Below are 17,058 nucleotides of genomic sequence, written 5' to 3'. Positions count from 1 at the left end.
CTGAATGAACCCTGGAGATCAATGGGGTGACAGATGTTGCAGCCAGATCACCCTCACAGCCAGTATGTGTGCTTTGGAAGGAAAGTTTCTGAGAAAGGGAAATGCTTAATTCTTTTTTTCTTTTTTAATTGGGAAGACTATATGATACTATTAGATTTGTTTAAAGTACTTTTTAAACATATATAATCCTGCCAAATACAAATATCATCACTTGTATAATATCCTGGCTCCAATATTTAACTGGCTTTATAATTTCAGGCAATTTACCTAACCACTCTGTGCCTCAATTTCTACTGTAAAATGGAGATTCACAGTAACTTCTCCATAGGGTTATAGTGAAGATTAAACAAATTACTATTTGTAATGCACTCAGACTAGGGCCTGGCACAAACTCTTAGCTATAATTACCACTAATGCATATATTCCATATACCTCTTAGGAACATAATTACAATTATCCATTCATTCAACACAAATATATTTAGTATCCACTATAAAACAGACACTATTCTAGAAGCTGGGAGTAGAGATGAAAACAACACCACCCCAGACCATTAACCCCAGAAGTAACTTTAAAGGTTGTAAGAGATTTGGTCCCTCAAAAGATGCCAGACCCAGACAGAATTATAGGTAGTTTTTATCAAATCTTTAAGGAATAGGTAATTTCTATGTTATTTAAACTATTCCTAAGGATAAAAAAATAAAGATTTTCCAGTTCATTTTATCAAACTAACAATCCTGATACCAAATGTGATAAAGTAAACACAAAAAAATTACCACCCTCCTTATGAACAGATGCAAAAACATTCTTTTAAACTTTTCTCCTTTCAGAAGCAACAGTTACATAAATGAAGTACTGGATTAAATTTTTAAAAAAGTGGGCTCTAGTCAACTTTCATTATTTTTCTGCATATGAACATGACAAAGGGTTAGGATATCCTCCTCCCATCCTACACACTGCCAAGCAGAATGCAATTTTAAAAGTTTGTCCTTGCTGAACTCCAAAAAAACAAACAAAAACTCCCACAAAAACCAAAAAGACAAAAAAAAACAGCCTCTTTTTTTTTTTTTTTTTTTTAAGATTTTATTTATTTATTTGACACAGAGAGACACAGTGAGAGCAGGGGGAGTCGGGGAGGGAGAAGCAGGCTTCCCGCTGAGCAGGGAGCCTGATGCGGGGCTCGATCCCAGGACCCTGAGCAACTCAGGCGCCCTCCAGGCTCTTGACAGTAAACCTGCAGAATGCTCCATCCCCCCAAAAAAGCTGTGGATTTCAGCACATGCACCAACAAATATACAGGGCTAGTTTCTGCACTCCTCTTTTTTAAAGAGTTTATTTTACAATTATACCACACAGCATTTTAAGCCCTGACATATAACTCCCTAATAAGTAAGCAAAGATAAAAGTATTTATCTTACTAGAAACAAGAGAAACCATCGCTTATAGACTTCAGACATTACTGCACTTCAACTTTCATAACATTCATGAAACAATCTTCAGACAACTACTTTTAACAAAGAATACTTTTTAAAATTTGATATTTGTATGTATTGTGAAATGATCACCACAATAAATCTAGTTCACATCCATCACCATACATAATTAGAATTTCTTTTTCTTGTGTTAAGAACTTTTAAGATTACTCTCTTAGCAATTTCCAAATATAAAATACAGTATTATTAACTATAGCCACTCTGCTGTACATTATATCCCCAACTTATTTATATTATAACTGGAAGTTTGTACCTTTTGACCCCCACCCCTTCACGCATTTTGCTCACCTCCCATGCCCCACTCCCTTTCCCCACCCCGCCCTGGCAACCATAAATCTGTTCTCTGTATCTATAAACTTGGTTTTGGAATTTGGGGTTTTTTTTAGATTCCACATGTAAGTGAGATCATATATTTGTCTTTTTCTGACTGACTTATTTCACTTACCATAATGCCCTCAAGGTCCAGCCACACTGTTACAAATGGCAAGATTTCATTCTTTTTTATGGCTGAATAATATTCTATTATATATCTATACCATGTTTTCTTTATCCATTTATCTATTGATAGACATTCAGGTTGTTTCTACATCTTAGCTATTGTAAATAATGCTGCAATAAACATGGGGGGATGTGCATGTATCTTTTCAAATTAGTGTTTTCATTTTTATCGGATTAATATCCAGAAGTGGACCTGCTGGATCATATGGTAGTTCTATTTTTCTTGAGGAATCTCCATACTGTCTTCCATACTGGCTGCACCAATTTACATTCCCACCAACAGTGCACAAGGGTTCATTCCCTTTTCTCCACATCCTCACCAACACTAGTTATTTTGTGTCTTTTTGATAACGGCCATTCTAACAGGTTTGAGGTGATATCTCGCTGTGATTTTGACTTGCATTTCCCTGACGATTACTGATGTTGAACATCTTTTCATGTACCTGTTGGCCATCTATATATGTCTTTTTTGGAAAAATGTCTATTCAGATCCCCTGCCCATTTAGTCAAATTATTTGGAGTTTTTTGATGTTCAGCTGTGTAAGTTCTTTATGTACTTTGATATTAATCCCTTAGAAGATAATGTTGCTTCATTTTTAATGTATTTACATATATAGTTACTTTCTCCTAATGGCAAATGTTTTTGTCATCTACATATTTAGTCAATAATGTTTACACAGGTAATAACATGAAACTTCTTTTCACAGTGTGTCTAAATAAGGTAAAAAACGGGTAGGTTTATTTAATGAAAACTTTAAATGATAGGGGCACCTGAGTGGTGCAGTCAGTTAAGCGTCAGACTCTTGGTTTCAGCTCGGGTGGTGAACTAATGGTGGTAAGATCGAGCCCCACATTGGGCTCAACACTCAGCACAGAGTCTGCTTGGGTTTCTCTCCCACTCCCTCTTGCCCCCCCAACCCCCAGACACACTCTCTCTCTCTAAAATAAATAAATAAATCTTTTAAAAACCTTTAAATTATAATGATAGAAAGGGGAAAAATCAACAAGAGTTAAATGACTTTCTCCCTCTGCCTCTCACCCCGCTCTCATAATCTCTTTCATTCTCTCTCAAATAAATAAAATCTTAAAAAAAAAAAAACTAAATGACTAAAATATACAAAATGCTGATTCAGAGCCAAAAATCACTAAGTTTATGACACTCACCACCCCCCCAAAAAAAGGTGTGTGTGGGAGGGTCACGTGGTTAACATATCTTACAAGATAAGATCAAAATCTTCAGAAGACTGCTAAAACATTATTTAATGTAAAATAAATGTTAATCCTATGCTACAATTAATCTGAAGTAATGTGTTACTTTTTCTATTAGCTAAAATAGCTAATAAAATATCTAATTAGCAGACACTGGCTGTCTGACCCCAAATCCATTCTCAACACCATTCTCCCTTGCCACCTCTTACTACAAAGGATTCAAAAGCTAAATCCATGCTCTCCCAGCTTTCTTTACAGCTGGGGATGGGGAACATGTAACAAAGTGCCCAGTGAGTGGAATTTTCTTCCTAAGGAATATAGAGGTGGGAGTGGGGCAATGGAAAAGATTTTCCTTTCCTTAAAAAAAAGGGGGGGGGGGGACAAATAAGCTGATGCTATCCCTTTCCCCTTTCTTCTTTCCTGAGGCTCTAAGGCAGTAAGCATGAGAGAAAGACCAAGAGAACCACAGAGATTCAACCCTAACATGGTTAAGATATAGAAATATCCTACTGCCACCCAGCTATAGACATCTTGTTATGTGTAAGAAAAACAAATTCCTATGGAAAAACGTTCCATGCTCATGGATTGGAAGAACAAATATTGTGAAGATGTCAATGCTACCTAGAGCAATCTACACATTCAATGCAATCCCCATCAGAAAAACAAATTCTTAAGCCATCATTAAGTTCAGGTTATATGTTACTCAGGTAATACGATTGTCTGTAAAGGACACATGAGAAAAGGAGGCTTATCTCTTTCTCCCACTCTGCTATTAGTTAAAAAGACAATGTAGTAACAGAGTAGACCACAATTCCAATGGAATAAATAAGCAAAGCAACCAAGGAGGACTGGATCAAGCTAATGTGTTCACACTGATATTTTATTAATTGGCAAGGAATTTCTGAGCAAAAGATACTAAAATTTGACCCCTGCCTACTTTAGCTGTTCATGGCCCAGCTCCAGGGCTCTGTGAGAAGAGTGTATATAGCCTAGTGCCTGAAAAATTCTAGGCATTTGATTAAGTGTTAGTTACCTTCTCGTCTCAGATTGCAGAAAAAATACAAGGCTGCCAAAGGGCATTCATACTGTTTTTAAGCATTCATACAGTAGGTAGAACAAGTTAGAATAATTCTCCCCATTCCTATTAGCAACTAAAAAAATCTTCTTGAAAGAATTTTATTTCCTTTACAAGACTCCTAGCAGAAACTGTGTTTGTCCAGTAGGCCAGAAATTATCCAGCTAATAATCAAGAGAAACACAAGCTGATCACTTTACTCTGACACCCCAACTCTCTTATTAATTTAAGGGCTATGAACAAGGGTTACTGCTTAAAATGCTTAGATCCAATTACTCTGGTCAAATTGGGATTATGAGCATCAAAATGAATAATGATTAAAATAAAATCCATGAGTCCATGCTAAAATAAATAAGTGGACTGAAAAGATAGGGCAAGGAGAAGAAAAAAGCTCATTTACAGAAGATTGGTATCTGTAGAAGGAATCATAGAAATAGAAAAATCATTATTTTACAGCCATTATAGTAATAATTCAGGCAAGAATCATCATGTAAAAAACTACTAGGGAACCAGATGTTCATTCAATATCCAAGTATCACCACAGATTATTTATTAATTACAGAGGAGAAAATGTACCTTTATAAGAAAAGTTTGGCAGACAAGGCCTTAACCAAATGGTCAAACTTAACACTACCCATGATGGGGAAAGCTAACAATGTGCCCCTCTGCTGCAATACGCTGAAAAGGATACATCATTTATCTAGTACTCTTGCCCAGATACTTAATCTGAATGAAGAAACAATCAGACAAATTCAAATTAGCGGACATCTTAAAAAAAAAAAAACCCTAGACTTGACTTAAAACTAAGGAAGGTCATGTGTGGGTTTTCCCTGATAGCATGAACTAAACGCCCAGCCACCAGCTAGCACTACCACCAGACATGTACACAAATAAGCCTACAGATGATTTCAGCCCTCAGGCTTTATGTGTTCTAGCTGTGGTCCTAGACATCACACAGCACAGAGAAACTATCTCCTACCCTATCTGAATTCCTCAAAGAACTGTGAGCGGTAATACATAATTATTACTGTTTCAAGTCACCAAGTTTTAGGATAATTTGTTATGCAACAACAGATAACTAATATACACTCTAATAAGGCAGAATCTCAATTTTCCTCAGTAGTGCCTACCTCACAGTAGGTACTTAATAGTACCTACTATGCCATAGTACTATGGTAGGGGAGTGCATGAGGTGCTTTGGGAGAGCACAAAGAAGGGCCTCTGACACAGTCCTGAGGTCACAGGAGGCTTCCTAAATTCAACAAAGGATTAATTGGGTTAAGAAAGCAGCAGAGGGGGCGCCTGGGTGGCTCAGTCGGTTAAGCGTCTGCCTTCGGCTCAGGTCATGATCCCAGGGTCCTGGGATCAAGTCCCGCATCGGGCTCCCTGCTCTGTGGGGAGCCTGCTTCTCCCTCTCCTCCCCACTTGTGCTGTCTCTCTCACTATCTCTGTCTCTCTCTCTCAAATAAATTAAAAAAAAAAAATCTAAAAAAAAAAAAAAAAGAAAGCAGCAGAAGTATTTCTGCCAAAGGAAACAGATTAAGCAAAGGTAAACAAGCTAGAAACACCATGGTGTATGTAGAGAATAAGTTTTATATTGGTGGAATAAAAGGAGGAAGTGACAGGAAACAAGGTTGCAGAGTTCAGAAACACAGAGGCCCTTGTATATGAAGTTATGGACCCTATGACAATGGATTTTATACAGAGAAGTGACAGAGATTTGAAAATTTAGGTAGATAATCCTGTAAGGGTAATACGGGAGCAAATTTAAGAATGGTAATGCTTTGAAGGAGATATGGACGTGAACTACAAGGGAAATGGTTGGACAAAACAGGAGTTGAGAAATAGGAAAGAAAAATCAGGAAGAATTCATAACTAACTGGCTAAGTATATATTGGAGAGTTGAGCAGGACAAAGAAAAGATTCTATGTTAATACTTCAGTTTCTAGGGGCGCCTGGGTGGCTCAGTCGTTAAGCGTCTGCCTTCGGCTCAGGTCATGATCCCAGGGTCCTGGGATCAAGCCCCGCATCGGGCTCCCTGCTCGGCGGGAAGCCTGCTTCTCCCTCTCCCACTCCCCCTGCTTGTGTTCCTGCTCTCGCTATCTCTCTCTCTGTCAAATAAATAAATAAAATCTTAAAAAAAAAAAAAAAAAAATACTTCAGTTTCTAAACTGGGTAGAGTGGTACCCCCTATCAAAATCAGATAAAGAAAAAGGATTGGGTTTGGAAGAAAAGAGTTTAGCTTTCATCTTGGTGAGTTTGGAGTATCTATGGAACATCCAGATGGAAATGTCTAACAAGAGGATATAAATTCAAGTCTCAAATTAGGGGGAAAGGTCAAAATAGAAATATAGATCTGGGAGTCTTTAGTATATAGGTAATTATTAGAATTGTGAGATAACCTAAGAATGGCCAGAGAGAACTTACAGAGTAGTGGTTCTCAACCAGGGACAATTTTGCTCCCTCAGGGGACATTTGGCAATATCTGAAGACAGTTCTGGTTATCATAACTGGGAGGATAAGGGGGGTTTACTACAGGTAGTAGACAAAAGCCAGGGACACTGCTAAACGTCCTATAATGTACAGGAGAGTCTCCCACACAACAAGGAATTATCTAGCCCCAAAATGTCACTGAGTCCCAAAGTTAACCCTATTGCAGACTAAGGAAAAGTCAGAGAAGAGGTAAATCAAGAAAACTTACTGTCATGGAAATCAGAGAAGCAGAGAATTTCACAAGGGGGGAGAAAATGTTGAATTCAGTACATTAGACTCATACAATAAAGATTTTGAAATACACACTGGGTCTTCACCCCTGCAACACAGGGATTTTAGTGAAAGGAGAACCAGATTATAGTAGTAGAGGAATAATGAGAGATGAGAAAGTACAAAAAGTAAAAGCAACTCCTCGGGAAATTTTATTGGAAAAGGAAAGAAATACGATTGGGCAGTAACTAAAACAATGGTTCTCAACTCTGGCTACAATCAGAATAACCTCAAAAGCTTTTAAAAATTACCAGTGCTTAGGGGTGCCTGGATGGCTCGGATGGTTAAGCGTCTGCCTTCTGCCTTCGGCTCAGGTCATGATCCCAGGGTCCTGGGATAGAGCCTCACGTCAGGCTCCCTGCTCAGTGGGGAGCCTACTTCTCCCTCTCCCTCTGCCTGCTGCTCCCCCTGTTTACACTCTCTCTCTCTCTCCCTGTCAAATAAATAAAATCTTTAAAAAAAAAAAAATTACCAGTGCTTAGATCTCACCCAGAATACTTAAATCGGAATCCTTGGGGACAGGGACCAGGTATCAGGATTTTTAAAAATACCTCAGTGACACTAATGTACAGCCAGAGTTGAAAACCATGCTGCTAAAGTGTGGGGGGGCGGGGCAGCAAAGGGGAAAAAGGGAGCAGGGAGATGAAAATGGATGAAACTAAATCTCAGAGGAAATAGGTAAAGAATGAGTCAGAAACATGGGCTGATGGAGTTACTTTGAAAACAAAGGCAGGATACCTCATCTTAGGAGACTGGAAGGAGAAATAAATATTAATGTAGAAAAATGTGACCCAGGGTTTTTGGGAGTTCATGTCTGAGGTCCCAATTTTCAAAATGAAGAATACAATCAGCTGCTGAGAATCAGCTACCAGACAGGAAATTTGGAGTGAGATTTGGCCGAAGTTCAAAATATTTCCTGAGGGGAATGCAAATTAAAAGACTAATCAAAAGCATTGACAGTCTAATGGAGATTAAATACACTTTGCCAGCTGCAGGGGCACCAATGGGCACATTAATGATTTTCCTCCAGCAGTACTCAGCCATTCCCTTAGGGGAGGAACAAGGTAAAAGCAGACCACAGCATCGATCCAAAATTGGCAGTTTAGTGGGTAGGAGAAAATAAGTGCACAAGAGATAAAACTGTAGATGAACTGTAGCTGAGGAGTTGAAAAATGGGGTCCATACCAGGTAGAGAAAGGAAAGTAAACTACATGCAGTTTAAAGGGCACAGATTTGCCTCTCAGCACCATATGTTATTACAATGGTCTAAGATTTTTTGGCTTTTGTCCTTGACAATCCCATTAAATCAGATTTCCTATATCTTATTATTGTCCTAAGAAGAAATGTCTACAACTAACTTTGAAATTCATAAGATATAATATGAACTAATGGACAAATAGGTGGATAGATATGTGATAAAGCAAGTATAGTAAACTATTAATAGTAAAATCTAGAAGGTGTATATATGTAAGGGAGTGTAGGCTCTAGAACAGCACTGTCCAATAGCACTTTCTGAGATAACGGAAATGTTCTATAATCTGTGCTGTAAAATATGGTAACTACCAGCAATCTGTAGCTACTGAACCCTTGAAATGTGGCTACTGTGACTGAAGAATTTTGAGTTTTATTAACTTTTAATTAATTTAAATCGATATAACCCCATGTGGCTAGTGGCTGCCATGCAGCACTAGATTCATACATCCCTGGATTCAAGTAAATCCTGGATCTACCACTGATCCAGGTTATTTTATTTCTCTGAGTCTTATTCTTATATAAAATAAGAATAGCAACAGCACCTACTAATTCATATGGATTAAATAAGCAGATAAAGCATGAAGTACAATCCTAAGCATATGGCAAACACTTTTAAAAATTTATGTTTATTATTCCTACAAAATGGGCTCTAGGAGATCAAAGGTCAGCACCTGTTCTGCTCACCACTGTATCCCCAATATCTAATTAGCAGAAGTGTTCCAGCATAAAAGACATTCAATAAACATTTGTTGCATGAATGTTTTTACAGTCACAAGACTATATTTCTATTAAATTTCATATTAAGTCCATTGCTCCAATCTGTTGAGGTCTTTTTGAATCCTAATGTTGTCCAATATATTGGATATCCCTTTCAGTATTTTCTGATAAACAAATATTATCACCTATATATTAATCTAAAACATTAATAAAATTAACCAGAGACCTATATCATTACTTTTAGCATCCTTTAATTTATCATCATTTGTTAACTGGTAGCAGTTGAGAAGAGACATTCAGTTTAACTTCACCTTCACTCTGTTTATATCTCCATCTTGTCCATAAAGGTAAGAAGTATGAGAACCTTATAAAGATTAGATTATGCCAATACATCCTTCATTGAAACTACCCTTAAAGAGAACTTTAAAGAAAAAACTCACCCTTCAATAGCTGGGGATCTATCAGGACGAGTACTTCCTCGTGATCTGTATCTTCGAGTCATTGGCAGCCGTGGAGGACGACTTGGTCCCCAGAAGTCAGTGTGAGTTTGGTGACCCCTCTCATTGGCTCTATTATCTTGGTCCAGTGGATTGCTACTTAGAAATGGTCTAAAATCTGGGAAAAACATCGTGTGGTCCAAATGCTCCCAGAGCTAGTAAAAACCAGAAATAAACAACACGTTACTGGTTTCAAGATCAGAGGAAAGAGGAAATGGTTAAGAATAAATACTGAAAAAGGAGGAAAAAAAATTTTTTTGGAATAGTTTTTAACACTTCAAAATTTAGCAGTTCCAAACTAAAGAAGTGTATATTTCCCTAATTTCACAGAGGAGAAAAGACATGTCTTTCAAGTGCATACATGGTGTGTGTGTACGGGGGGGCACTTACATACTGAGAAACTTAATTTCCCTCATACAGAAACAAGCCAACAGCTGGACCCTTTCCTTAATACTGAGCTCATATTCACATGCCTCTGGCCAGTTTCCCCTTCTGAAGTAAAAATGTGAGCCAGACATGACCATGGACTTCTGTCCTAAGCACAACCATTTAGATCATCATATTCCTGTGCCTTGTCACAAATAACATCCACATTTCTACTATATAATAACCTAAGATTTAAATAAAATGGATGTAGTTACACATTTTTTTACAGATCATCATTACCACAAAGTGGAGACGAGGACTACAAAATACTTCTATTATCTAGAAACTGCATCAGAAAGGGACATTGTCAAAGCCGTGCCAAAGCAGTGCAGGAATGTTTGGTAAGACTATTCTGTTGTACATATTTTATCACTCAAAGGGTGTTGTTGGGGATGTGGGGACAGGAGTAGGGGGGGATGTGTGTTTGGAATTATTCAACAAAGAGTGAATGGAAAAAACAAACCACCACTGAAATAATTTAAATTTTATTTATCTGTACACCAGATATTTTAGAGTTCCAGAGAATACTACCTATTTCACTCCATCCAACCAAGCACATAACTCTGGTTACATCCTGGTCTTTTCATTTTGTTTCAAAGTTTTAAGTCAAACAGAAAAACTTATTATTTAATGCATATATAATAACAGGGACACAAAACTGCTCAGCACATGACCTTAGGTCTTAAAATCCTCACAGCCCTCCTGCTCCAGACTGATCATTTCTTCCAGAGACCCATACTAACAATAGCCTCCTCTAGAAACATTCAGAGAACAGATTAGCAGCCCAGCCGCATGTTAAAGCTGATCTGATTTCAGACCCCACTCTAGTCTCAACCTAACATCCAATAACTTGTCAAATCGATTCTTGAAATTAAGGAGTTTGTTTAGGTTTGTCAAAAATGTTATTTTTGCCATTTTTTCCGGTTTACATTTTGCTTCTTGATTTTCAAAGATGTTTCCTCCTCCTTTAAAAAATACACAATAAATATAGTACAAAAATGTGAACGCAGAATATAAAATATGAAGTGCAATACAGTCTCCATTCATTCAGCCATGACCAATCCCTACCCCTAATTCCTACTCAGAGGTTAATTTGGTGTGTAGAATTCCAATCTTTAAATATCTTTGTGTTAACACACACACACACACACACACACACACACACAGTCTCTCTCTTTCATTCAACAAATGAAACATTTAGCATGTACTCTGTCCCAATCACTTTCTGGGAACTATTTAAGATATGGCAGTGAATAAGATGTTAAAAAAAAAGAACCTCTGCCCCAATGGATTTCATTTTTAAGTGGGAAGAGATACTATCCTTCCCCACAAATGGAAGGCAAAAGAAACTGTAGATATTAGACAGGGATAAAAGCCATGGAGGAAAAAGAGGCTTGCACTGACTCAGAACACACAAAGTCCTATCATTATTTTCAACAGCACCATACCATGGACGTTTTATATTTTATGTAGTCTTTAACATTTTTATTATGATATCTAGTATCTGATACATGTAAAATATAATGAGGTATAAGAAAGTAAAATATAGGGGCGCCTGGGTGGCTCAGTCGTTAAGCGTCTGCCTTCGGCTCAGGTCATGATCCCAGGGTCCTGGGATCGAGCCCCGCATCGGGCTCCTTGCTCGGTGGGAAGCCTGCTTCTCCCTCTCCCACTCCCCCTGCTTGTGTTCCCTCTCTCGCTATCTCTCTCTGTCAAATAAATAAATAAAAATCTTAAAAAAAAAAAAGAAAATATATACCCATATAACCATCTCTTAGTTCACATCCTAAAGCCACTGAAACCCTCTGTGTGTCCCTCCCTGCCCCAACCTCCAGTAACCACAACCCATAATTTTTTGTTTATTATCCCCTTGCTTTTCTTTACAGTTTTACTAGAAATGTATATATCCCTAATAAAATGTGACTTATGAATTATAAAAGTGCCTTATGAAAGCACTTGCTTTTTTGGCTGTACATATTGGTGCATTCATTTTCACACACATTTTATACCACACTTTTTAAAATCTTTTCTCCTCAATAAACATCTAGATTGTTTCCAGGTTTTTGCTATTACAAACAGCCAGTGTGAACATTCATATATGTGTCGTCTGCTGCAGAGATAGAAAAGTCTCTCCATTTAGCAGTTTGTACAACTTTATATGTTCTATATATCTTCAATTTTACTTGGTAATGCCAAATTGTTTTGCACAGTAACTATCAATTCACACATCCACCAAGAGTTTCCACTGTACCAAATCCTGGCAAGCACTAGATATCACAGGGCTTTTGTTTTTGTTTTTAGTTTTTACCAATCTGCTAGACAGAAAATGGTATCTCATTGTAAGGTTTTTGTTTGTTTTTTTTGTTTCTGGTGTATAAGAATAAATAGGAGAGTTTATTTAAAATGCATATTCTTTGGCCCTACTCCAAAAAGTAAATTCAATAGGTCTACAGTGAGTCTGAAAGACTCCCTTTAGCCTTTCTTGTATGGAAGGTCTATTAGCAATGAAATCCCTCAAATGTTGTTTATCTGGGAATGTCTTAATTTCTCCTTCATTCTTGAAAGACACTTTTGCCAGAGTTTGTTTTTTTTCTAATTAAAGGATTTTATTTATTTGAGAGAAAGAGTGCACAAGCAGGGGGAGGGGGGGAGGGCAGAAGGAGAGGGAGAAGCAGACTCCCTACTGAGCAGAGAGCACTCCAAGGGGCTGGATCTTGGGACCCCGAGATCAGACCCGAGCCTAACGAAGGCAGACGCTTAACCAACTGAGTCACCCAGGTGCCCCACTTTTGCCAGATTTTGAATTCTTGGTTGGCAGTTTTTTCTTTCAGCACTTTAAAATGTCATCACTGCCTTCTAGCCCTCAATATTAACTCAACCTTGAATTCTTTTTTTTAAGATTTTATTTATTTATGTGACAGAGAAAGAGAGAGAGCACAAGCAGGGGGAGCGGCAGGCAGAGGGAGAGGGAGAAGCAGGCTCCCCGCCGATCAGGGAGCTCAATGCAGGGCTTGATCCCAGGACCCTGGGATCATGACCTGAGCTGAAGGCTCAACCCACTGAGCCACCCAGGCACCACGCCCCCAACCTTGAATTCTTAGGATGAACACAAGCTGGCTTATAATACATTGCTGCATTCTATTTCTGGGGTTTGGGTGAATTTCTGCATCTATGTTCATGACAGAATTGGCCTCTAATTTTCCTTTTGTGTACTATCCTTGTCTGATTTTGCTATCAAGTTATCTTAGCCCCATAAAATACATTAGGAAGCATTCTTTTTCATATGGCCATCCTGTAGCATAGAAATAGAATTACTGGGTATAAGCATTTCAAATTTTGTTAGATAATACCAAGCTACCCTCCAAAGGTCTATACCAATTTATACTCCCACCAGAGTACAAGAGCTTACATTCTTCCATACTCTTGCCAACACTGTTTTTTAATAACTTTTAAAAACTTCTGATGTCCAATTGGATGAACAAAAAATAATATGCACACTAAAAACATTAATAAGATTTCTCTAAATACTAGTGAAATAAAGCACCTTTTCAGTTTAACTGCCATTTTTACTTCTTATCATCAGACTTATTTTCCTCTCTAGGGACAGTCCCACCTCTGGTAAAGATAGCTGGTTTCTAGTCTGAAAAGTGGTCCACAACACAAAGTTTTGCTTGACCCCCAATTCCAAAGTAAATGCAACATTTAAATATCCAAAACTGTACTTGCCTTTAATAAGTGAAAAAGTATTATCCCCTCCACTTTTTCCATCATCCAACTCACTAACATAAACTATAGGAAATGTACAATTCCCTTACTATATGAATAAAGTTCCAAAAAGTTTGCTCACAGAAAAGAACTCTCAAAGCAATCATTATAATTAACATAAAAACTAAGTATTTGAGAATTTTGACTAGAAGAAAAATCAAGTACCAAGATTCTAATATCAATAATCTGCACTGATAATTATACAACTTGTTATCACATCTAATACATGTAAAAATTCTGAAGGAATTCGAGATTAGAAGCAGCTGCAACAACAGCATGAGGCATTTTGCTACTTGTTTGGAAACTGAAAATTAGCGTAAACAAATAATAACAATCAATGTATTTGTCCCAAATAGTGCACGCTGGCCACAGAACACAACATAAAAAGTGCACGACACAAATTTATACCAAATCAACACCAAGGATAAGAACAGCTTCAGGTCATTTGCTTCTGAGTAGACTTAAACAAGCATAAGAGAAAAAAAAATAACTCTTCTATAAAACTGGGTGTTCAGGACATGGCTTACGTGTAAGTAAAACCAGAGACCACTATTACAAAGTTTTGGTGAAACATCCAAAAGATCCACAGAGACCGTTTATTTGACAAGTTTTGCTTGAAAAACTGAAATGTTACTGTGAATGGAGGTAAAAAGACAATGCTTCTGAAAATACCTGTGCTGAAATATTTACAATATAAAAAACAGGATGGACAATACTTTCCATTTAGCAGAATTTGCTATTAGCTAACCATGATCATATCAGCATCTCTTAAAATATTATGGTCTGTTCCTCAGAAGTTAAAGTTACCATAGGACCCAGCAATTTCACACCTAGTTATATATCTAAGAAAACATACGTTCACACAAAAATTTATACACAAATATTCCTTATTCCTAACAGCTGAATAGTGTAAACAACCAAATGTCCACCAACTGATGAGTGAATAAAGTGTAGTACTGTATACATACAACTGAAATATTATGTAGCCATAAAAAAAAAAGAATAAAGTACTGATACATGCTACAATATGGATGAACCTTGAAAATAATATGGTAAGTGAAGGAAATCAGTCACAAAGGTCACATAATGTATGATTTATATAAAATGTCCCAAAGAGGGCGCCTGGGTGGCTCAGTTGGTTAAGCGACTGCCTTCGGCTCAGGTCATGATCCTGGAGTCCCTGGATCGAGTCCCGCATCAGGCTCCCTGCTCAGCGGGGAGCCTGCTTCTCCCTCTGACCCTCCCCCCTCTCATGTGCTCTCTCTCTCTCATTCTCTCTGTCTCAAATAAATAAATAAAATCTTAAAAAAAAAAAAAAAAATGTCCCAAAGAGGCAAATCCAGAGAAAACAGATTGGTGGTTACCTACAGCTGAGGGAACTGGGAAGAAAAAAGGAATGACTACTAATGGATACAGGGTTACTTTTTGGGGTGAAAAAGAAGTCTTAGAATTAGTGGGGATGGTTATACACTGTGAATATACTAAAACCACTGAATTGTACACTTTAAAGGTTAAATTACAGGGTGTGTGAATTATATCTTTTAAAAACACTATAGTCTCGGGTGGCTCAGTTGGTTAAGCGTCTGCCTTCGGCTCAGGTCATGATCTCAGGGTCCTGGGATCTAGCCCCGCATAGGGCTCTCTGGGCTCTCTACTCAGCGGGGAGTCTGCCTCTCCCTCTGTGCTTTCCCTCTCTCTCTCAAATAAATAAATAAAATCTTAAGAAAAAACAAACTACAGTCTCACAGAGATAAATTGAGAGTACAACTTTGAAAAAGTTCACAAGCAACCTTATGAAAACATTAAAGATAAAGAACACACCCATCACCTCCAAATGTTTTCTAGTGCCCCTAGGTAATCCCTTCCTCCTGCCCCTAAGCAACCACTGATCTTCCTGTGGTTTGCATTTTCTAGAATTTTACATTTTCTAGAATTTCATGTAAAAACGATCATATTGTATGTACTCTGGCTTCCTTCACTCGATTATTTTGACATTCATCCATATTTTACCAATGGTTTATGCTGAGTAGTATTCCATAATATGACTATACCACAATTCGTCTACCCACCTACCTGTTGATGGGTTGATTTGGGTTATTTCTAATTTTTAGCTATTAGAAATAAAGTTGCTGTGAACATCTGTATACATATTTATATGTGCAGATTCGTCTTTTTTATAAAAAAAAAAAAAAAACAGCTAGTATGTTTTAAGTGGTTGTACCATTTTTACATTCAATTTCAGTTGTTTCACAGCCTCACCAGCAGTTCGTATGCTCAGTCTTTCAAATTTTAGCCATTCAGATAGTTGTATAATGGTATTTCATTGTGGTTTTAACTTGCATTTCCCTAATGATTAATGATGTTGAGCATTTTTTTTTGATGTTGAGCATTTTTTTTTGCATGCTTATCTGCCATCTGTGTATTTTTTTTGATGAAGCAAATTGTTTAAATCTTTTGTCATTTTCGAAAAATGGGTTCTTTTCTTATTATTCCATTTTAAGAGTTCTCTATGTAGTCTGGATACAAGTCCTTTATGAGATAAATGATCTGAAAACATTTTCCACCAGACTGTGGCTTGTCCCTTCATTCTTATGAAGACGAGTAAAAGTTTTTAATTTTGATGAAGTCCAATTTATCAATTTTTCCTTTTATGAGTCACACTTTTGGTGTCATATCTAAGAAATCTTTGCCTAACCCAAGGTTATAAAGATTTTCTCCCGTGTTTTCTTCTTCAAGGTATAAAAAGTTTTACATTTAGGTCTACTATCCATCTTGAACTAATTTTTATATATGGTTTAAAGCATGTATCTAAGCTCATATTGTTGGTACTGTGAATATCCAAATGTTTCAGCACATTTAAAAGGCCATCCTTTTTCTCCTGGACTGCCTTTGTATCTTTGTCAAAATCAGTTGTAAATAGTGTGTGTCTGTTTCTGGACTTTGGGTATTCTGTTCTTTTGATCTATCTTTTTGACAATACCACAGTCTTGATTACTGTAGCTTTATAATAAGCTCTGAAATCAGGTATTATTAGTCCTCCAATTTTTTTCTTCTTTTTCTGAGAAGTTTTAGCTATTCTACACACCTTGCATTTCCATGTGAATTTTAAAATCTGCTTGTCAATTTCTAAGTTGACTGGGATCTTTATGGGAATTACACTGAATTATAAATGATATCCCAACAATATTAAGTTGATCCTGAGTGGGACATATTTCTCCATTTATTTAGGTGTTCTTCAATTTCTCTAAGTAACATTTTGTAGTTCTCCATGTTCAGATCTTATACATCTTTTCTGAAAAAGTATTTCATATTTGTATACTACTGCAAATTATTATTTTTTTAAATTTTATTTATTTATTTT

General features: G+C 37.1%; 1 protein-coding gene across 3 annotated transcripts in view; it reads right to left on the bottom strand.

The window, feature by feature from the left end:
* Positions 1-17,058, bottom strand: part of RNF115 (ring finger protein 115) — a 66,432-nt gene that overhangs the window by 17,899 nt on the left and 31,475 nt on the right. For all 3 annotated transcript variants that reach the window (XM_036123659.2, XM_078072517.1, XM_036123661.2), the window contains one exon: positions 9,450-9,661. In XM_036123659.2, the coding sequence (XP_035979552.1) occupies positions 9,450-9,661 (212 nt within the window). The remainder of the gene's footprint in view (positions 1-9,449; positions 9,662-17,058) is intronic.

This window comes from Halichoerus grypus, chromosome 5, assembly GCF_964656455.1.
Source record: "Halichoerus grypus chromosome 5, mHalGry1.hap1.1, whole genome shotgun sequence".
In the NCBI taxonomy this organism is placed as follows: Eukaryota; Metazoa; Chordata; class Mammalia; order Carnivora; family Phocidae; genus Halichoerus; species Halichoerus grypus.
The sequence above is the reverse complement of the archived record's forward strand: the minus strand, read 5'-3'. Positions and strand labels throughout refer to the sequence as shown.